At 48.0% G+C, this 22,571-nt stretch overlaps 1 protein-coding gene across 1 annotated transcript in view; it reads right to left on the reverse strand.

Annotated features, from left to right (window-relative positions):
• The window catches only part of SEC14L1 (SEC14 like lipid binding 1), a 468,991-nt gene that overhangs the window by 169,584 nt on the left and 276,836 nt on the right, over positions 1-22,571 (reverse strand). The window contains exons 12-13 of the mRNA XM_086930671.1: positions 20,685-20,856; positions 20,348-20,482 (exon numbers count right to left, since the gene is read on the reverse strand). Of these exons, the coding sequence (XP_086786797.1) occupies positions 20,348-20,482; positions 20,685-20,856 (307 nt within the window). The remainder of the gene's footprint in view (positions 1-20,347; positions 20,483-20,684; positions 20,857-22,571) is intronic.

The following is a 22,571-nucleotide window of genomic DNA, read 5'->3' on the forward strand; positions in this document are numbered from 1 at the left end:
ATGCTCCCTCACTCAGAAACCTCCTCCTGGGGCCCCAGTAGGGCCCCAGATAGCACATTTCCTAAACTATAAAGATCGTTTCTTACACTATAAAGATCGTGATGCAATTCTTAAACCGGACCGGCGGGCCCCTGGATGGTAAAGAAACTTGAGGCTAAGGCAAAGGTAAGGTGAGCAGAGGCAGGTTTGCCTTGACGACAGGAAGGTTTCTCATGAATGAATGTCAGCAGCCCTACATGCCAAGAACAGATGCATACTGGTAAGTAGCATATTCCGTTCGAGGCATGTGGGCTGCTGAATTCATATCTGTGCATAGAATAAATACCAGTTACCTCCTTATCGGCGGTCGCCCGTGCCAGCTGCAGCAGTCTGAAAGAGTTCTGAGAACAGCCTGTCCTACAGCAGCTTGCTGCTTGGAGTGTACATCTACGCAGTAGTGTTTGGTAAATGTATGTATGGTGGTCCATGTGGCTGCTCTACATATGTCCTCTAAAGGAATGTTAACTAGGAAAGCCATGGATGCCCGTAGCTTGCGTGTGGAATGCGCTCTTGGGGGAACTGTTAAAGTGCGTTTAGCCTTTTGATAACAGATTTGAATGCATTTAACTATCCACCTGGCTATACCTGATTTAGAAATAGGGTTGCCTTTATGTTGTGGAGAGAAGGCAACAAACAGTTGTTTAGTCTTTCGAAAGTCTTTTGTCCTGTCGATGTAATACAGGAGAGCTCTTTTGACATCTAAGGTGTGCAGTGCTCTGTCTGCCACTGAGTCAGGGTTTGGAAAGAAAACTGGCAGTTCTATATTTTGATTAATGTGAAACTGCGAGATTACTTTTGGCATGAACTTGGGGTTGGAGCGCAGCACCACCCTATTAGCATGAATTTGTAGGTAGGGCTCTTGAATTGTGAGGGCTTGAAGCTCGCTGACTCTTGGCAGCGATGTGATGGCTATTAGAAAGGCCACTTTCCAAGTAAGAAACTGTATCTCACAAGAATGGAGAGGCTCAAAGGGGGGCCCCATGAGCCTGGTGAGAACGATATTTAGATTCCATACAGGCGAAGGAGGGTGTCTGGGAGGGATCACTCTTTTAAGGCCCTCCAAAAAGGCTTTGATGGCAGGCACTCTGAAGAGTGAAAGGTGCTGCCTGTTCTAAAGATAAGGGGCTATAGCAGCCAAATGTATCCTGATGGAACTATATGCTAGGTTGCATTGGTACAGATGCAGTAGGTAACATATGATGTTCTGCGTGGATGCATCTAGCGGATTGATGTCATTGTTGGAACAGTAAATTACAAATCGTTTCCATTTGGCTGCATAGCACGCCCTGGTTGTGGGCCTCCTTGCCTCTTTGATGATGTTCATACACTCAGGGGGAAAATTGAGGTAGCCAAACTCTATGACCTCAGGAACCAAATCGCTAGGCTCAACTGTTGAGGATCTGGGTGCTGAATGTCGCCATGGCTCTGAGTGAGGAGGCTGGGAGTGAAGCGCAGCCGTTGGTGAGGCACCACTGAAAGTTCCAGGAACGAGGTGTACCAAGCCTGCCGTGCCCACGTTGGAGCAACCAGGATGAGCGTCATGGAGTGCTGCCGCAGTTTGCGCGCCACCAGCGGTATGAGTGGGGCTGGGGGAAAAGCGTACGCAAATCTGCCTGACCAGTTCATCCATATCGCATTGCCCTGATACTGCAGGTGTGGGAACCTGGCGGCGAAGCTTTGGCATTTTGCGTTCTCTTTTGTGGCGAAGAGGTCGATTTCTGGATGACCCCACTGCTGGAAGTATGGCTAGGGTACCGAGGGGTGGATTTCCCACTCGTGCATCTGATGACTGTGCCTGCTGAGCAGGTCCGCCATCTGGTTGTCTACACCCGGGAGATGCTCCGCCATGAGGAAGATGTTCCTCTGAATGGCCCACTTCCACATGCTCTGGGCCAGGTGAGATAGCTGCGGGGAGTGTGTGCATCCCTGTTTCTGGATGTAATACATGGCAGTCATGTTGTCCGTCCGGATCAACACGACCTTGTTGCACAGGTGCAACTTGAACGCTTTCAGTGCCATGAGCTATAACAGGTTGATATGCATCTTCTGCTGTTGTGTTGTCCATAGTCCCTGCACCGTGTAATGGAGGACATGCGCTCCCCAACCCTGGAGAGATGCGTCCGTCGTTAACACTATCTGTGGGACAGGCTCTTGGAACGGTCGTCCCCTGCAAAGGTTTTGTGGGTTTCACCAATGCAGAGAGTTGTAAGCACGACCGGTCACCAACACTAGGTCCTTTAGATGCCCACGAGCCTGGTTCCACTGTCGCGCTAAGCATTCTTGAAGGGGACGCATGTGCAGTCTCGTGTGCGGGACTATGAATGTGCAGGATGCCATCATACCGATCAGTTGCATGAACACCTGCGCTGGGAGTGATTGTTGAGGCCTGAACCTCCGAATGAGCAGCTGCATGCTGTTGACCCTGGCAGAGTTCGGCTGCGCTGTTGCCATCAGAGTGTTCAATGTTGCCCCTAGGTACTGTTGCACATGGGCTGGCTGCAGGTGTGACTTTGTGTAGTTGAGTGAGAACCCCAGACTGTGAAGGAGGTGAATCGTGCGCGACATGTGGCTGGCACACTGCTGGGCTGACTTGGCCTGAACGAGCCAGTCGTCCAGGTAAGGATAGACGTGAACATGTTGTCTGCGAAGGTGCGCGGCCACGGTCGCTAAGCACTTGGTGAACACTCTGGGGGCAGTGGTGACCCCGAAAGGCAGAACCTTGAATTGGTAATGCTGATTGTTGATGGTGAACCCGAGATATTTTTTGTGACTTGGGTGAATGGGAATGTGGAAATATGCATCCTTGAGGTCCAGGGTCGGTAGGAAGTCGCCCTGACTGAGCAACGGCAGGACCTGCTGTAAGGTTAACATATGAAAGTGTTCTGAAAGGATGTATTGGTTGAGGGGTCTGAGGTCTAGAATAGGCTGCAGGGATCCTTCCTTTTTTGGGATTAAGAAGTACAGAGAGTACACCCCTGTACCTCGTTCTTCTGCCCCTTTTTGCAGCATGGAGAGTACTTCTTGCTGCAATAAGTGCATGTGCTCTGCGGACATAGGACGGTGCCTTGGGGGTATGTTGGGGAGGGGGGGGGGGGGAGGGGGGGTGGAGGTTAGTTCTAGACAATAGCCGTACCGGATAAGTTGTCTCACCCACCTGTCCGTGATAATGCCTTCCCAGACTGGCAGGAACTGCTGGAGTCTTCCCCCGACAGGTGTTAGATGGTCGGGGGGCAGTGACAAGGCGTCACGGTTTGTTGGGAGCGGAGGATCTGGCGTGGTTATTGCCACGTCCCCTGCCTTTGGCGCTGTTTCCACGGTATCCACCCCTGGTATTCTTTGTGTAGGTGGATTGCGTGCTCCCCTTGGTGTACTGGGCCTGCTGTAGAGCCTGTCCTCTAGAGGCTCCCCTATTACCGGAGCGACGAAAGGAACTGCCCCGAAACTGCGGAGATTGCAGAGCCCCCATGGATTTGGCTGTCTCAGTGTCCTTTTTTATTTTTTCGAGTGTTGTGTCTACCTCGGGACCAAAAAGGAAGTCCGGGTTAACCGGCTGGTTGAGTAGAGTTGTTTGAATCTCGGGCTTGAAACCAGAGATGCGGAGCCATGCGTGACGTCTTAGCATCATACTAGTGTTTATGGCCCTAGCTGCCGTGTCTGCTGCGTCCAGTGCGCACTTGATGGACGCATTAGAAATTAATTTCCCTTCCTGTATAATCATCTCTGCTCCCTCCTTGTACATATCAGGCAGGTGTTGCAACAACTGTTCTAGTGTGTCGTAGTGGGCCCTGTCGTATCTAGCCAACAGGGCCTGTGTAGTGGAAATCCTCCAAATATTAGCAGCCTGCGCTGCCACTCGCTTTCCTGACGCCTCCAGAACCTTTGATTACTTGTCCGGAGGTGGAGCGTCACCACTAGTTTGTGAGTTTGCCCTCTTGCGGGCATTGGCCACTACAAGGGAGTCCAAGGGGAGCTGGCCTTTGATGTAGGTGGGGTCCACTGGAGCAGGCCTATATTTCTTCTCAATCCGTGAGTTGATAACCCTAGCTTTTGTGGGTTCTTTGAAAATGTCCGCAGCATGCTTGATGACCCCTTTAAGCATAGGCAGAGTCTTAGTGGAACGTTCAGAGGTGGAGAAAGTGTCAAACAAGAAATCTTCATCCACAGGTTCTGCGTGCATTTCCACGTCATGGTTGAGGGCTGACCTCTCAATCAAAGCGTTAAACGCCGCCGTGTCCTCAGTTGGCGATGTTTTGACGCTGTAGGACTGGGCGTCTGGTACAGCATGTGGATCATCAGGGTCAACAGTTTGATCTACAGCCTCAGACCACTGTTGTGGTTCATCCTGATCAGTTTCAGCGTGATAAGTGAAGGCCGCTTGACCATAGTCTTCACCCGTGTCCTCCTCGCTTTGTGCTGGAGAATACGCCATTTGCTGCGAATAGTCCTGAACGTGCTCGAAGAGAACTGGTGAGGTGGCCGAGTCCTCCTTCCGCTTAAGAGGAATTTTGTAACCCTCCAAGGGATGTTCAGGCGCGATCTTCCGCTTGTGGATGGTTAGTCTGCCTGATTCCGAGTCGATAAAGAGTTTTGACTGGTTGTCGTACGAGGGTTCGTGGAACACAACCCCTTCGGGGGCGGGCTTCGAAGGCGCCAACAACGTTTTGGAAGGTTCGGCGGCTCTGTGGTGTTCGAGATGCTTCGCTCGAGCCGTTGGTGGAAGACCGAATTTAATCGGAGGGTGGCCGACGTTTTTGGAGCTTGATGTAGTGGTCGATTCGAGCTGCTTCAGCGCCTGAGTAGGACGCTTGTTTGATTGCGTCGACTCGAGCTCCCGGCGTGTAGCATTTCCAGCCTTAGGCGTCGACGAGACTTGCTGTTTCGGGTTGGCTTTGGTTTTCGGCTCGAGTTGTTTGCTGAGCAGATGCTTGAGCCCTGAAATCTTCGGCTCGACGGCCTTCTTCGTCTGGAGGCCTTTGGCCTTGTCGCCATGTTTGTGCGTCGACGGCGTCGAGGTGACGTGTTTGCTGGTTGAGCCCTGCTTCGATGCTCCAGTCTTCGAGGCGACAGCCACTTTTGACGCCGAAGGGTCGTCGATAGTCTTTGATTGGACTGACGTCGAACCGACCACCATTTTAAGTAGTTTTGGTTTCGATTTCGGCTTCGTTGGTTTCGGTTTCGATTGAGAGGAATCGACCGATGGCTCCTTGGATGTATTCTTTGCCTGGCTTGGACACGGGGCTATAGAACGAGTAGAAAGATCTTGGCTAAGGCCTCTTGGCGATGCCTCGACCTGAGCCGCAGGGAGCGTAATGTCAGTTATAGGCCCCGCTACTGCGGTTGGGCCCGGCTCATCACTGGAGTCGTCATCGACTGCTCCGATGGCCCCTTAGTCGTCCCCTACCTCGACGACGTCTTCTTCGCGGACGAACTCTTCAGCTTGCTCGTCCACCTCGAAGTTGGAGTCGTGCTTCGACGCTGGTTCCGATTGCTCTTCAGGAACCTCTTCTTCTTCTTCATCTTCGACGGCTTCTTCGTCACCTGCCTCGAAGATGTTGACCGGCTCAGGCGCCAACTGGTGCGCCGACTGCCTCGCTGCACGTCGAAGTTTAAACGTCTTCTTGGAGCGGAACTTCGAGCAGGCCATACAGCTGGCCTCGTCGTGCTCGGGGGACAAACATTTATTGCACACTGGGTGCACATCGATGTGGGGGTATTTCGAATTACAGACGGGGCATCGTTTAAACGGGCTCCGATCCATCGTCGTCATAGTCTGGGCCTGTGGTGTCGAAGCGAGAACCAGCTTTCGAAGTCCGGTTCGAAGAACTGGAAAGGAACAGGCACCGAACGAAACAATACCGACGCTATGAAGGCCTTTTGGCCCTAGGAAAGAGTCAATACAAAGTTTCCGAACTAGAGTCGAGAAAGTACATCCGAACCCAATGGCGGAAAAAACAATCTGAGGATGGAGAGGATGCCCATGCGCACTGTAGTCCAGGGGAGGAGCCACCTATCTTGTGATACTTCGAAGACTCTTCCAGGACAACAATGTGCAATTGATCCGGACCCAACACTAGGCGGCGGATCTATGCACAGATATGAATTCAGCAGCCCACATGCCTCGAACATAACTTTTTCAAAAACTTACACTGGAGTCGACCTCCGTACTGTCAATACATAAAGACATTTGTACTAAGTTTGTAATATCCTCACCACGGGACTGTGCTCACTTCATGATTTAGTTATGTATTTATTTAAAGTGACTTAAGAAACATTCCTGCCTCCGCCCTGATGAAAATGTTGTTAATAAACTAAGAGGCAAGTCAGGAGTGATGTGTATCCTATATGTGGCTAGAATTGAATTATATATATATATAGAAACCAGTTTAGTCTATTAAATCAAACAAAAGAGTTTTTGTACAGCAGATATGCAGAACTCATACATTTGAAGCTGCTCTTGTATGTGGTAATAAAGAAAATGGCGGCTCAATGAATTAAATTATTTGCCCACAATCACATAATTTGAAATCAGTTTATTAGTCAAGAGAATTACAACTAGGTTGAGTAGATTATTTAAGTCACTATAAATTTGAATGATTTTCAAGGCCTGCCCCGGTTTCCTGCCTATGTCAAGGTCTTCTAAGCCGGTCTGCAGGCCCAAGTATGTGTCAACAGCGTGTGGTCCTGTGGGTTCCCCATAAGGAGAGATATCAGACAGAGGAATCCCCTCTCCCCACTTTTATTTGTGCTGGCTATAGAGTCCTTGATGGTATGGAGAAGATGTGATTCTCCGATCTGGGGATTTGACTGGGGTATGGTGCTGGAGGACCGCATAGCACTCAATGCGAACTATGTCCTACTGTTTGTGTCCCGCCGGCTGAGACTGGACTTCGGCTTCTTCATATCCTGGGAGTCTTCGGCCAGCCTCAGGGGTACAAATCAATTGGAGCAAATCCCTGCTGATTCCCCTAAGGTGTGACTGATAGAACGAAGCCGGGAAATCCCAGATCCCAATACAGCGTGTTAGCTTTCAATACATTGGGGTGCATATTTCCTGGAAACCAGGCTTGACGTGGAGTTTGAACCTCTGCCCTGTGACATGAAAAGCTCAGGAAGAAGTTAGGATAATAACTTCCTTAACCTTATGGGCAGAACTGCGCTTTCAAGATGATGATCCTTCCAAGGCTACTATATGTTTTACAGAACTACACCTTGCACCTTCCCCAGGTGTGGTTTGACGTAATGTTGGAATGGGATGAAATTGTGTATGGGCTAGCGGAACTCCTAGGGTGGCTTTGGGAAATGTACTCTAGCAACATATGACAGTGGACTAGCAATTTCAAATGTACGCTTGTACTACAGACCGACTCGACTTTTCCCCATTAATGATGGGATGATCACACCTATAGGAGAGAACTAGACCTGTTTAGCCTGGACAAGGTGCTCCTATCCCCACCCTTATTCCATAAGTGACCCAAGTGGTGTTATAGTACGGAGAGTCGCATTGCCCTGGATGGGATGAAACCATAAACCTATGCTGTAGGACAGATGGTTGGCTCAGATATCAGCCCTTGAGGGGATTCAAGAGTTGGGACAATATAAGAATTGAAAAAATAGGTGATATTTGGTAAAGTGGCCGCATGCGGACCTTCCATGATCTTGGAGCAGAATTCCATATGTAAACCTCCCAATTATTTTGCTATTTACAACTTCGCCATGTCCTCTCCACTTATCAGTAGGAGATGGAAGACATTCTTGCATATAGCCCCTTAGAAGGAAGGCTACTCATGGGCCACTTGGGGAAGGGGGGAGTATCCCAGAAGTATAGGGCTTTAGTAGTGCACTCACCAGAATCACTAGACCCTTTGAAGGAAAACTGGGAGGGCAGGGTTGGGGCCTTGGATGAAGCAGATTGGAGGAGAACATGTATGGCCCCCAAGTGCTGGTGATAGCCGCTAGGCTTTGCCCGGTAAAATTTAAATATTTAAACCAGGCATACCTGACACCACTTCACTTCTGGAAGGCTGGCATAAGTGATTTCATAACCTGATATTGGTGCCAAGATTCCACGGAGGACTTTTCATATGGTATGGAAATCTCCGGTGTTTTTAGCTGTTGTCTCAGGTGTAGTGGGGAATCCCATTGAGGCCCATCTGCAAACTACATTGCTGGATATCCTGGATGATGTGAATGGGTTCAGAAGGGACAAAATGCTGGTGAGCCTGGGAACAATATTAGCTAAGGGAGATATAGCTTTGCAGTGGACTTACCCCAGCGCCCCCTTGGTGGCGGCCTGGATGAGGGGTATGGACTGGTGTGGCAAGCGACAGGAAACAATCTACAAAGTGAGGGTCTGCCCCCACAAACATGTCAAAGTCTAGAGGATATGGTGGGAATATTATAGGAGAGTAGGGTCTGCTATCCTATGGTCACCCCAAATTTAGCTTTTTGCTTCACTGGTTTATGACTTAATGTGGCTGTGGGCCTGCCAATCAGACACACAGCCAGCTGTTCTCTCTCTAAATGTATGCCAAGGCACTTTAGGTGCCTTATCAATTGGAACATGGATCACCTTGTGAGCCCCTGTACAGTGTACCCTAGGTACCCAGGGCATAGGTGCATCCAAGGCCTACCAGGGGCTGCAGCCGGTAATGTGCCACCCCTGGCCTGGCCTTACTATTTGACACAACTGGCTGATTACTCAGCTGGGGCAAGGTGGTGTAATCACCCTTTGCTTTAGGTATAGTATCCCTATATCTAACACATACAAGGACACACAGTAACCTATAAGTCACTCCTATGGCAGGCCTTATCAATCCTGGAGGCAGAGTGCTTGGTTATGCATGAGATGGTGCTCTAGCATGAGCTGAGCCTGCCTGCAGCTTTCGGAACCATGTCCTTCAGCTGTTTTCTGATAGCGTCATACCATATACTCTTAAGTGCATTATGAACCTTGCGGTGAAATGCTAACTCTGGTTTGACATTATCAAAACATGTCGAGTAAGGTGTCATACGAATTGGAATACTACCCCCTCGCCAATTCTGGCGACGGGGGTAACATTCCACCCTTCTGGAGAGACACGACATGTACAGAACCTGAACCCCGGTTAAAGTTAAACAGAGCCTCAGCATCACAAAATGGATGCTGCCACCACAGACACAAGTCTGACCTCCTGCTGCTGGGAGTCCTTCCAGCGAGGGAGGCTTAGACAAAGGGTTTCCTGCCTTGGGAGGTGCTAGCACCACCCCAGACAGGATTTTGTGTATCTGGTTAGGTAGGGCTGAATAGAATCAGACATGCCCGGGGCACACAAGGTGTCCCCGTGCATAGGCCAGGTGAAACCGGTGCTGGGGAACTCCAGCCCCAGCTCTGGCGCGAAACTGGACAAAGGAAAGGCGGTGTAACCAACCCCTTCCTGGTCCCACCCATAGGAGGGACCTAGTAGGTAGTCCAGCCCCTAGAATTGGTTTAAAAGTAGGAGCTGAGTCCCAAGACTGCAGATTACCCTGAAATTCGACTACATAAGAAGAAACTCTGGACCTTCAACGTTCTGCTGCTCAGAAGACTGAAGAATCTCCCTTGTGGCCAAAGAGTGGCCACCCTGTAAATATAGGCACCATCCAGCAATCAACCACTGCTTTGCCGCCGCATCCCGCCGGAGCCCGAGCACAGAGCCTGACAAGAACCAGACTCCCAGACATCTAACAGCCCGATCCACAGTCCCTGCAAAGCTGAGACGAGTGGAGGCGACATGAGACGTGGGACCGGACCTCTTGAAAAGTCCATGAGAAGCTGACTGCGCAGCACCTGAGGCACCCACACCGCTGTGCTTGGGGTCTTGAGAAGCCCCACCACCGAGCTACATTTGCACCAAGGACCAGCCCTCCAACTCTCACGAGAACTGCGTGGGGCCCTTCTGCTTTGTTCCACTCGACGCGCATATCCGGTTACTAGTTCGTTGGCTAGTGGCCACTTTGGCGACCAAACAACAACTTTCCACCGCTGGTCTGGTTGCTCCAGACTGGCCCTTGCTGCTCCTAAAAGCAGCAACACCTCTGACCTTGCTGGTTAGAGTGAGAAGCCTTTTTTTTCCTGCGTGGCTTGCATTAGCCAAGGCCTGTTTGCTCCGATCAAGAAGCCGACACCGCCATCAACTAGAGCCTACGTAGGACAGCTCGTGAGTGACTCCTGGTCGTTGTCATCGTCGCCTAGTCCACGCTGCTGAAGAGACAAGCTTCACGACATCACCTGCTGGCACCCGACAACGCCTGGTTCCTCCCTGGTTTCACGCCGGTCACTGGCTAGTGACTGTGAACATTGTCCCCTCTGCTTTCAGGTCTTCACCACTACAGATCCACCCTTGGATCCACCGGAACTCTTCACATCAGGTCGCCTGCAGCATGAACACTCCAAGGCTCCATCTGAACTCCTGCAGAATCCCGACACACTTTGACTCCACTGTACCCGCTTCCTGTGGGTGAGGTAACGCTGGCACTCCGGTGCCCCCGAGTAGTTTAACACTCCTAGAGTCCAGATTCCAAAGGGTTAAGTTCTAGACTGACCGGAAGACTTCCTACCTTCACCTTTTTAACTTTTACGCATCCATTGATTTCAATGTAAACTGCTTCTAACTTTGCGCACTGCAAACCAGATCCCGTGGGCCTCCTAGTTCCTAACTTGCGTTAGTACAACATAGCCCCAGCGATTCCCAAGGCCCTAGGCCTTACTTCCTTTCGACTCGTGGTACTTATACCACTTCTTTAGTATATGGTTTTAGGGGCCAGCCAGGCCTATCCATATTTGTGCCACTTTTCTATACTTATCAATTGTATTGTTTTAACGTGTTTGCTTCTGTGCTCATAAAGATTTCAGGGGACTATTTGTAGTAATAAATACATATATATTTTGAATATATATCCTGTGTGGTGTCCTTTCACTTGGTGTTCAAGGGGGTTACATATGGTAATACAGCTGGCTTCATATGCCAAAAGAGTTTAGCCTAAGACTGCTTTGTCCACGCTACCACTAGGATAGATGGTCTATAAGGTTGACTTACAACCAATCACCATATGGGTTGTTTGGACTGATACAAGGTGGTCACTAGAACTAGTGAACATTGTATATATCAGACCAACTTCACACAAATATCATAGAATAAAGGGTTAGAACGGGGTCCAATTGGGAATTGGCATTGTTGGGGGAAAGTGCATCTGACTGGAAGGGGCAATATATCACTGTGGTGATTTATTTTATAAGTGAAATACAGTTGACCAGAGCAAATGTGATTGTAGGATGTAAACTAGCAATAAAATGTTTCAGGAAAAAACAGCATGTAGATTCTTGCATTTGACACAGGACGTGTCCCTGTCAATTCCCACTGCATGTAGAACCGCTGGTGCGTGGTATATACTATGCAGAAATGTTAAATGTATCAATTTATGACTACTATTTAAGCATTACAAAAGGGGATGATGGACGGAGCGTTTGAGCCAATTAAACACTCACCCCCAGTCAACTGATCTGGGTTTAATCGATCACCATTCTTTAGCTCACTCAGCCACCCCAGTTCAGACATGGCCAAATGCAAATAAGTCTGACAAGGAGTATGGCTCAATGGTTAGAGCGGCAGATCCTGATGCAGAGTTCTGGCCCGGGACCAGGGTTCAATTCCCGCCTCGGCGGGTCTTGGGCTCAATTTCCTCGGACCTGACAATTCTCGCCTCGGTGCCTATTCTAATCATGGGCCCCACGCTGGAACTCTGGGAAATAGCTTGCTTAACCTCCACACCGGCCTCAACAGCGCTAGGATGCCTGGCTTCACCCTGGCTGTGCCCAGGAAGGGTTCCACAGCGGTATGAGTAATAGCGCCAGGAAACCGCTTGGCGGCAGTGCGCTCTACAAATACCTTGACATTTACATTACATTTACACTGATGCACACTGCTGCATTACTCACACTGCTGTATGGCGCACACTGCTGCACGCCACACACTGCTACACTGCCGCACGCCTCACACTGCCGCACGCCTCACACTGCCGCACGCCTCACGCCTCACACTGCTGCACGCCTTAGACTGCTGCTCACCTCACACTGCTGCACGCTGCACACTGATGCATTACTCACACTGCTGCACGCTGCACACTGATGCATTACTCACAGTGCTGCATGCTGCACACTGTTGCATTACTCACACTGCTGCACGCTGCTGCATTACTCACACTGCTGCATTCCTCACACTACTGCACGCCTCACACTACTGCACGCCTCACACTGCTGCATTACTCACACTGCTGCACGCTGCTGCATTACTCACACTGCTGCATGTCACACACTGCTGCACGCCACACACTGCTGCACGCCGCACACTGCTGCACGCCGCACACTGCTGCACGCCGCACACTGCTGCATGCTGCACACTGCTGCATGCTGCACACTGCTGCATTACTCATGCTGCACACTGCTGCACCCCTCACACTGCTGCACCCCTCACACTGCTGCACCCCTCACACTGCTGCACCCCTCACACTGCTGCACCCCTCACACTGCTGCACCCCTCACACTGCTGCACCCCTCACACTGCTGCACCCCTCACACTGCTGCACGTCTCACACTGCTGCACGCCTCACACTGCTGCACGCCTCACACTGCTGCACGCCTCTCACTGCTGCTCGCCTCATACTACTGCATTACTCCTACTGCTGCCCTCCTCACACTGATGCACACTGCTGCATTACTCACACTGCTGCACGCCTCACACTGCTGCACGCCTCACACTGCTGCACGCCTCACACTGCTGCACGCCTCACACTGCTGCACGCCTCACACTGCTGCACGCCTCACACTGCTGCACGCCTCACACTGCTGCACGCCTCACACTGCTGCACGCCTCACACTGCTGAACGCCTCACACTGCTGAACGCCACAACACCACCACATCACTCAGGGACACCACCACATCACTCAAGGACACCGCCACATCGATCAGGAACACCACCACATCGATCAGAGACACCACCACATCGATCAGAGACACCACCACATCACTCGGGATCATCATCACATCACTCTGGGACACCACCACATCACTCTGGGACACCACCACATCACTCACTCAGGGGCACCACCACATCACTCACTCAGGGGCACCACCACATCACTCACTCAGGGGCACCACCACATCACTCACTCAGGGGCACCACCACATCACTCACTCAGGGGCACCACCACATCACTCACTCAGGGGCACTCCCACATCACTCACTCAGGGGCACTCCCACATCACTCACTCAGGGGCACTCCCACATCACTCAGGGGCACTCCCACATCACTCAGGGGCACTACCTCATCACTCAGGGGCACTACCACATCACTCAGGGGCACCACCACATCACTCAGGGGCACCTCCACATCACTCAGGAGCACCACCACATCACCCTTGGACACCACCACATCACCCTGGGACACCACCACATCACCCTGGGACACCACCACATCACTCAGGGACACCACCACATCACTCAGGGGCACCACCACATCATTCAGGGGCACCACCACATCACTCAGGGGCACCACTCAGGGGCACCACCACATCACTCGGGGAAGAGCACCACATCACTCAGGGACAGCACCACATCACTCAGGGACAGCTCCACATCACTCAGGGACAGCTCCACATCACTCAGGGACAGCTCCACATCACTCACACATCACTCAGGGACAGCTCCACATCACTCAGGGACAGCTCCACATCACTCAGGGACAGCTCCACATCACTCAGGGACAGCTCCACATCACTCAGGGACAGCACCACATCACTCAGGGACACCACCACATCACTCTAATACACCACCACATCACTCTAATACACCACCACATCACTCAGCCCAACCACATCATCATTCAGCACCACAACAGCCTCACTCAGCACCACAACAGCACTGTTCTTGCTTGCTACCAACAAGCATTCCTATAGCCAAAAGGACTCGCATTAGGAAAGGATAAGCTATTGGCTTGGTGAATAACAATGCTATTAATTTATATATTTTCAAAGCCAAGCACCCCACACCATTTGTGTTAACTTTTTTTTTATTTTTCGTTTTACCATTCAACTTGGATCCAAACATAGAAAAAAAAGGCCCTCATGTACATTTTTAGGCACATGTTTTATTGGTGTGCGCACCTACAAAATGACATACGGGTCACTCAAGGTTTTCTTTGTTTTTAAAAGCCATGCTGCACAGCATTGGTGACTGCGCACTCGCACATTGCTCACTCACAGTAATGTAGTCCACACATACTGCACCCTCACACACACTGCCCCCTCACACATTGCGAACTCACACTACTTTAGGCCACACACACTGCACCCTCACACCCCGCACTCACACACCTCGCACCCTCTCATTACACTGTGCCCTCAAACACTGCCCCTCACAAACTGTGCCCTTACACATTACTCACTCACACCACTTTAGGGCACACACACTGCACAATCACACCCTTCACACACTGCCCCCTCACACATTGCTCACTCACACTACTTTAGGGCACACACACTGCACAATCACACCCAACACCCTCACACACCCCACACCCTCACACACATTACACTGCGCCCTCACACACTGCCCCCTCTCACACTGCCCTCACACATTAGCCCCCACTCGTTGCCACCACAACATCACTCAGCGCCACCACAGCATCAATCTGTACAACCACTCAACAACAACTGGTTCAAATATGTTCTCTCAATGTTTCAAGCTTTATTACAAATGTCACAACATTTTTTTAATATTTCACTTCTGTTCTTGGATTTTCGGCACAATAAAATACACTGAACATAATCTTCACAAAAGTTATTTACAAAAGTTTAAGCTATTGTCATAAATTACAAGTATTAATTATTTGTTTTAAAAAAATTGATATTTGTAATATCAATACATCTAACTCACGTAAATACACCACATATTGCATTACAAATGCTACAGGTGTCATATTTGCGAAGGTTATAACTATTGGCATTGTAAATGACAAAGCTATTAATTTCGCTATTTTCAAAACCAACACATAATATATAAATGCAATTACAATACAATAAATAAAAAAAATGTCATTTAAAGTACCAATAGCTGAAACTTTCCTATTGCGAGACCTATTGCATTGCAAATGCTTGTCTAGATATGTTATTTCCTTTTTTGTGTACATTTGATATTGCATCAACATTTTACGTGGCATTTTTCCCTTCTCTAAATTGGAAATCGCTGCATATTGCATATCAAAGCATTTGAGGTCTATTTCCAACTGTATAATTGCATGTTGAATCAATATCAATATGCCACATTGTTTGGAGATACACAGACCTCTTAAATTAGGTTTAAACGTCTCCCACAACACAGAGTATGTTGAAACCAAGTCCATATTTTTCTCAAAACTCTCTTGTATACCTTTTATTATCTCATTCTTAAATACTGCATCCAATAAGGCCTTAGATTGCGATACCTATTGTCTGTGTGAGCTGGAGACAACAGAGCTATAAATAGAGACACCAGGAATGTTTAGACAAACTGCATGGATAAATGGCCATTCTCTCTAGGAGAGTGCTACATGTTCGGAGGAGCACAGTGTGCATTTTCGTTCCTCAGGATATAAGTGCCTCCAAAGATCTATCAGCTGGTGAGTCTGCATGATTGTATGGTTAGCTCAAACAGCCCGCGGTAGATCTTTAGCTACCCCAGTACACCTGCCTATAACACAAAGGACAGTGTTGAAGTCCTTCTCCGCACCTCCCAAAAAGGTTGCATTCATTGTGACATGGTCACCTTTTGTCATCACATGTTCAGAAATAGTGGGTGTGTCTATGTTTGGCCTGTGTGAAATCGTGAGGGTAAGTTTATCTATACCAGTTATTCTCAAAGTACTGCCCGGGGGAGAGGGGGGCAGGTGGGGGGCAGGGGGGAAATCGCTTGTGGCCCTCATAACCTTTACATGTGCCACCCTAGTCAACCGCAAGACTGGGCTGCTATTTTCCTGACTGCACGAACATTGAGAAAGATGTTCAATAAACGAGCAATCATTACTTTACAGGTTAACTGAAGTTAAAGAAAGGAAGTAACTAAGGTGTCCGGCACCACTTTAAGAACACCTTCACTTAAGAAGAAGAATTGTAAAAAACGTTTAAAAATATTCAAGAACGGTATTTTATTAACAAGCAGAAACATTTCGCTTTAGTACATCAGTGCATTTAAAAACAACAATGCAAATAGTGAACTAAGAGTTAAGTCAGCTGTTATGTGCACCCTGAGTGGCCAGGGTTTCCATAATACATGGACAACATTATAGTATTTAAATGCCATACAAGGCAAGATTTTGAACAGTGTGCATCCTAAAGTAATGTATTTCGAGGTCCTCTTATATGTGAGAATTAAGAAAAAGGAGGCAAAGTGGATTTAAACAATTGCCTAGCATCACCCAATTTAGTAAAGTTGGGAAGCCAGGCTTGATCCCAGGTTTTCTTGTTTCACAATTTGTAATGTAGCCTTCAAATGTACATGCTTCGCTGTCCTCCCTCCCCAACAGGCACCCTGCCTGCATCAATGTGACCCTTGATCACACTACAGGGCAAACCTTTTGGCCCCCTGGAAATTGTTTGCGAGCATCCATGATTTATACTCATGGTGCCTTGAAGAGTTATATATCTGAGTCTGTAGACTCAATACATATGAAAGCTAACTTCTGTCGGATTATAATTAACATTCCTCTGGACGAAGAGTTATAAGGTGCTCTCTAATTGCCAATTATTATCGGACCTCTTTATTGCACACCCAAACCTTTGTGCAGTAGAGCCCCTCAACTGGTGCCGAGGAAAGCACCCTCTAGTTCTACTCCCACACTGAAAGAACCCAAACTATCAGTGTTTTGTCTATGCCCATCCTAATGTACCCTCTCACCCCAAAATAAACTTAGTTCTAATATCCTGTTGAGCATTCCGTCAGGGGGTTCTCCAGTTGCCTACCAAGATGAGATGACACCTCCCAGCACTCCTGGTAACTACTGAGTTTCCTCATCAGCATCTTGCATCACACATTTAGCGAAAAATATGACCACGGTCCAGACTATCATTGCACAGCGATTTAAAATAGTATGATAACAAGATGGAGCAGTTTGAGATCCCAAGCTCAATCTTTTAGGGCAGATACCTTGCAGCTCCATGGTTTTACAGAATCTAAATATATTTATCTCTAGGGCCGATCCATGAACAACAAAACCATACTGAGTCTTTCAGCTAGAGGATATGATTAGTCATTATCATCCAGGGCTTGCGAACCTAATATCATCAGGATTTCGATGGAGATTTCTTCGTCCCTAATTGCTTAAATGCTACTGCCCTTCTGGATCTATAAAAGTGAAGCTTGTCTTTGTGTGCTGCATCTTTTTTTGACTGGTGAATAAAAGGAAATACTGTGGAATCTGGGTATACAAAGATCGATGATATCTCATATTGCAGATCCTTCTTCTGCCTGGCCCATTTCAGAGCCTCATCACAAATTCGATAACTGAAGATTCTCACTATGATCGGCCTAGTGTACCACCGGTGGCGGTCTTGATGCCAAACACCAATTCACTCCACTGTCAGCAGAAGGGATTAATGTTCAGGTCCTAGTAAACACCTATTTCATTGTTGTCGCTACTGCTGGCCTCTGGGTCGATAATCCCTTCCAATAATAATAATAATAATAGGGAGTTTTGTAGAGCGCATGGTGACGCCTTCCACTAGTAGGTGCTTTGATGACCTGTACCTCAAAGGATAGCTTTGCTCTTTTGTGTTCTGTTTTCCATACTCAGTGCGTCTCTCACACAGAGTCTAATGCCTCCAGCATTCCATGCTAAGCAATTATTTGCTGAGTTGGACAGTTATCCGGAGAAGAAAAGAAACACTCAACTTGGTGACCCAGGTGCATGGCACTCAAAGCCCATCCATCATGATGTTTTCTAGCGCTTCATTTATTAGCCTCCATCAGTGCTTGTAGCCTTACACTGCGTGGCGAAGGAAGAGTCCTGGCATGACCCCTGGGGCCCGGTTACGGATAAGGCATGCTTTTCCTGTTTGCGCCATGGCAAAACTTTAAATAGGTGTGTCATGCATAAATAGGAAAAGTGTGCCTTATAACAGTATGACCTGCGCTCAGGGCAGCCGGGAATTCGTGCTGCGCTGAGGGGCAGCACCTTCAAGTGAAATACCGAGCGGCTACTTCAAAACTCATTGCACTTTTAAGAGGGATTAGAGATCCCCTTGTAGGCACGTGCAGTGAGTGACTGCCCCCACTTGTTAGGAGTTGTTTGGGGGTGTCTATGGGTCCCCCTATGTCCCCTCCAGAAGGCTGCCATCAGGAGACACACTGACAGTGACCCACCTGCTGGCTTATTTGCCTTTGCACCTGCATCAATAGCACACATATCATAAGACAAGGACAACCATATTTCCCCACAGGGACCAGAGTCAACATATAAGATATGTACATCAGTCCTGTGGGACTCACACCCAAAAACCTACTAGTTATTTAAAGGAATCCAGTAATTAATAACAAACATTTTTTTTGCATTCACAAAATGTTGAAAAACACTGAAGAACCAGAAGGAACAACGATAGATCTCTGATGGTTTTCAGTCCATTACATATAATGGCAATTTATATCCAGTAATATGTGAGTAAGCGAACCAAGTGCAGCCGACGCAGCCCTTATTGGACTCCTTTAAATAACTAAGAGGTTTTAAATAACTAAGAAGTTTTCGAGCTTGAAGGAGTCCCACGGGACTGGTGTGCAGATCTTATATGCATCCATATTGTGGTGCGGGCACAGAGGCAAAGATTCCCTCAACTGCTTGGGGCCACAACTCCATGCAAATGAGGTAACGCCATATTGACATAGTACTGACGTTACATGTGCGCCCGAGCTATTCGTATTGCAGAATGGGCCGCACAAGCCTTTACTGCCTCTTCTGTAATACTTAAGCGCCCTGGGGGCGCACAAAGCAGGCGCCTGTTACCCCCTAAGAGCACTTTCTATAATAACGGCCCTTTCGGTATTCGCTTTCCGCTACTTGCCCCCTCTTGGGCCCAAACAACTGCAAAAAAAAACGATTTTGCTTCCGTGTTATATGAGCGAGTAATGGCCATGGCCGCCTGGTTTGTGTGCCCCGTGCCACTTTAGTATTACAGTAGGGGTCACAGACGCTTGTATGTTCCCTTCTGTAGTACAGATAGCGCAGGCGCAGATGTAGCGAAAGCCCTGTCTCAAGAAGGCAGGCGTTCCCTCATTTGCTTGGGGTCGTGGCCGCAAGCAAATAAGGGAATTTCTTTGCCTCTGCACCCATGCAGTATTTTGGATGCAAATGCAAAGAAGCTGTCAGGAGACGCCTTGAAACTAAGTCACAAACGGGGGTAGCACACGGTTAGAACCTTATGAGGGAAGAAAGTGGGTCCTATGGATCACCAAGACATTCCCTTGCAGTCACTAACTGCCCTGGGCTGTCAGAGGAGCTGTAATCCCTTTTGAAAGTGCAGGAAGATGCAGCCTGCACTGTGAAACACAGAACAGCTGATTAATCATCATTTGAATTTGCTACTCCAAGCGCATTTTAAAATAATAGGCCACACTTTCTATATTTACGCTGGCGCACCGGTTTAAAAGTGCGCCGGGGAGCAAACAGGATAAGTGAATCCTATATCTAATAGGTCCCCACATTGTCATGCTCGCGCTCTATTCTCTGCACAGGCCATGTATTGCAGTCAGGTGGGGCTCACAAATGTCAGCCTATCTTCTGTCCAGGCCCAGCTCTGATTCCACTAATACGGGCAGGTATATGGGGATATTTACGGATCTGTATAATTGTGCAAGTCGCTCAGTGAAATCTGTATTTGTTACGAAGGAGATTTTCAAGTAGATATTTGTATCAATTCGGGCTTGGCGAGCAGAGCTGCTTGTTTAAGCGACCAGCATGGATGATAGCACTTTGCATCCACTCCTTATTAATAAAGTTTATAGAGCATACGTTCACTGAGGTTTGCCAGTGCTGGACAATACAAGAACACAAATTAATAGAAAAACCAGGACTCCGCTTATTTTTTAAAGCAGTGGGGAGGGTGCACACACATTTTCTTCTCTCATCAATGAGCATTTTGCCATAATGCTAGGATATATACTCTGTGGTGCTTCTATGCTGTGGGCAATGCCTGGCTGACGACCTGTCAAATGTTATAAATTCACAGGCAGTATCTGCACAGAGAACATCTGGTAGGGCTTCTTTGCTTACCATGCACTCGCCACTGAGGAAATCTGGGATAATCTCTTTGTCGATATAATCCACCAAGCCACCAGGGCCCTGATAATCATTTCCAGCATAAATGAGGAATTTCTTTCTGGTATTGTCGTCTATGAAAGGACTCACCTGCAGGGGAAAGAAAATAAATCTGCTCAAAGCAAAAGCCTACGAAATCATCTAGCAAATCCTACTAGCAAGGTTGGCTACTGTTCTAAAATAAACAGCTGCTTCTTATTGTGGCTGGTGTAACTTTTCTCTATTACATGTATATAAAAATGCGAAACATCTTTACTAAAACACCAATGTTATCAGTGATCTCCAAACTTACTAGTGTCCAGAGGACAGGGAAGACTCTGGGGGCTCTGAGGATGAGAAGACGTCCCAGTGTTTCTGGGTAATTGGCCTCAACAACCTCAATAATTCGGAGTAATGCTTTGACACCAGGCCTCCACAAGTGCCTCATGTTTAATCCCTCAAGGTCCACCAAGCAGGTCCAGGAGCTTAAGTGAGGAAAGAAGAATGGAAAATCAGATTTTGTAATCAAACTGACTTGCTGTCATACTGATGACCAAACAATCTACTAAGTGTGTTGCACCAATTATAGCCAATTTGGAATCCACCAATTATCTACTTGCATGTTTGCATCACATTGAAAAGAATTTAATGCACACCAAAATGCATATACACCAGAACAGGATTACAGAACAAAATCAGATCACACTTGAAGTGCAACTGAACCCAACTGCTTGGGTACTCTGTAGAGGCTTGTTAATTACTCAATGATTTGAGCAGCTTCCTAATTTCAGGTTGACAACATTTGGTGCAGGTGTTTGCGTGCTTACGCTTTCGGTGACTTAGGGTCAAATAATATAAAGACTATCAGCTTACAGAAATGTATATGGAGCACATAGGACTTGGCTAAGAGACCAGCAGCAGATCAAGGAGTTAACTGATCAATGTGGCACCTATCTCAAATAAAGTTATACGAATTTCAAGACTGAAATATAACAGCACAAGTGGACATGTCCAGACATAATGCAGTGAAGACATACCTACCGGAGTTCCCAGTGACAGCCTAATATCCTGAACATATCTGAATATTCACGAGGGGTAGGCTGAATGCTTCATTACACATCCAGAACTGGCAATCACCGTCTGGAAGATTTTTCTTTTACCACTAGGTTCCAGAAACGTGAGCACGAGTAATATTTGGAATCTTGGCTAGCCGATAATCACCTCAAACTAAATGCTCTGAAAACTGAGTTCCTTCTCATCTCACCCCCGGCGAAAATTTCCACCACCCAAACATGGCTCAACAACCTAACAGCACTTAATGTCCAACCCACCATCGTGGACTCAGCGAAATCTCTAGGCATCACACTGGACGCCAAGCTCAACATGCAGCAACACATCAGCAAAGCCACAAAAGCAGCCAATTTCCAAATAAACACACTGAGGAAAATCAAACCCTTCCTTCCAACTGAAGACTTTCGAACTGCTGTACAAGCGTTAGTCATCCCTCGAATCGACTACGGAATTGTGACCCTCAGTGGACTCCCGCTATCCACAACAGCACCCTTAAGAGCCTCCCTGAACGCTGCCGCAAGACTCATTACTGGCTCAAGAAAACATTCACATATTTCCCCAGATTTAAAGTCCCTAAAATGGCTGCCGTTTGAAGCCAGAATACAACTAAAAATTGCTGTTATGACACACGCGGCCGTGCACCACAATGCACCCAACTACCTCGCTCAAAAATTGTCCATATCAGGAGGTTCAAGGTCCAATAGAAGCTCAAAGAATCTACTCCTGAAACCCCGTAGATTCAGGAAAGAGAAAACCTACAAGCGCTCCTTCTCAGGAATGGCACCCAGGATCTGGAATGCGCTCCCGCCTGAAACTAGGCGTATCTCCTCCGCTGCACTCTTCAAGAAAGAGGTGAAAACCATCCTTCTGGCCAAGATCTCCTGAACATTATAGGTATTGGTTCAGAGACTACTAAAACACTGTTATAAGCTTACCACACACCCAAGGTGTACCTCAACACCTATATAATGTGATCCATGACTTGTGCAGTTTTATTACCTGTTCACCTGACTATATATATTGATTTGTTTATGTATGTTGTTTTCTTATTATCCTTCATGTTGTGACTACTACATTGCTCCCATTACCACTGTTCTTTCCTACTGCCACTACCCTGCCATTGTGAAGC

This window comes from Lissotriton vulgaris, chromosome 7 (assembly GCF_964263255.1).
Source record: "Lissotriton vulgaris chromosome 7, aLisVul1.2, whole genome shotgun sequence".
Classification (NCBI taxonomy): Eukaryota; Metazoa; Chordata; class Amphibia; order Caudata; family Salamandridae; genus Lissotriton; species Lissotriton vulgaris.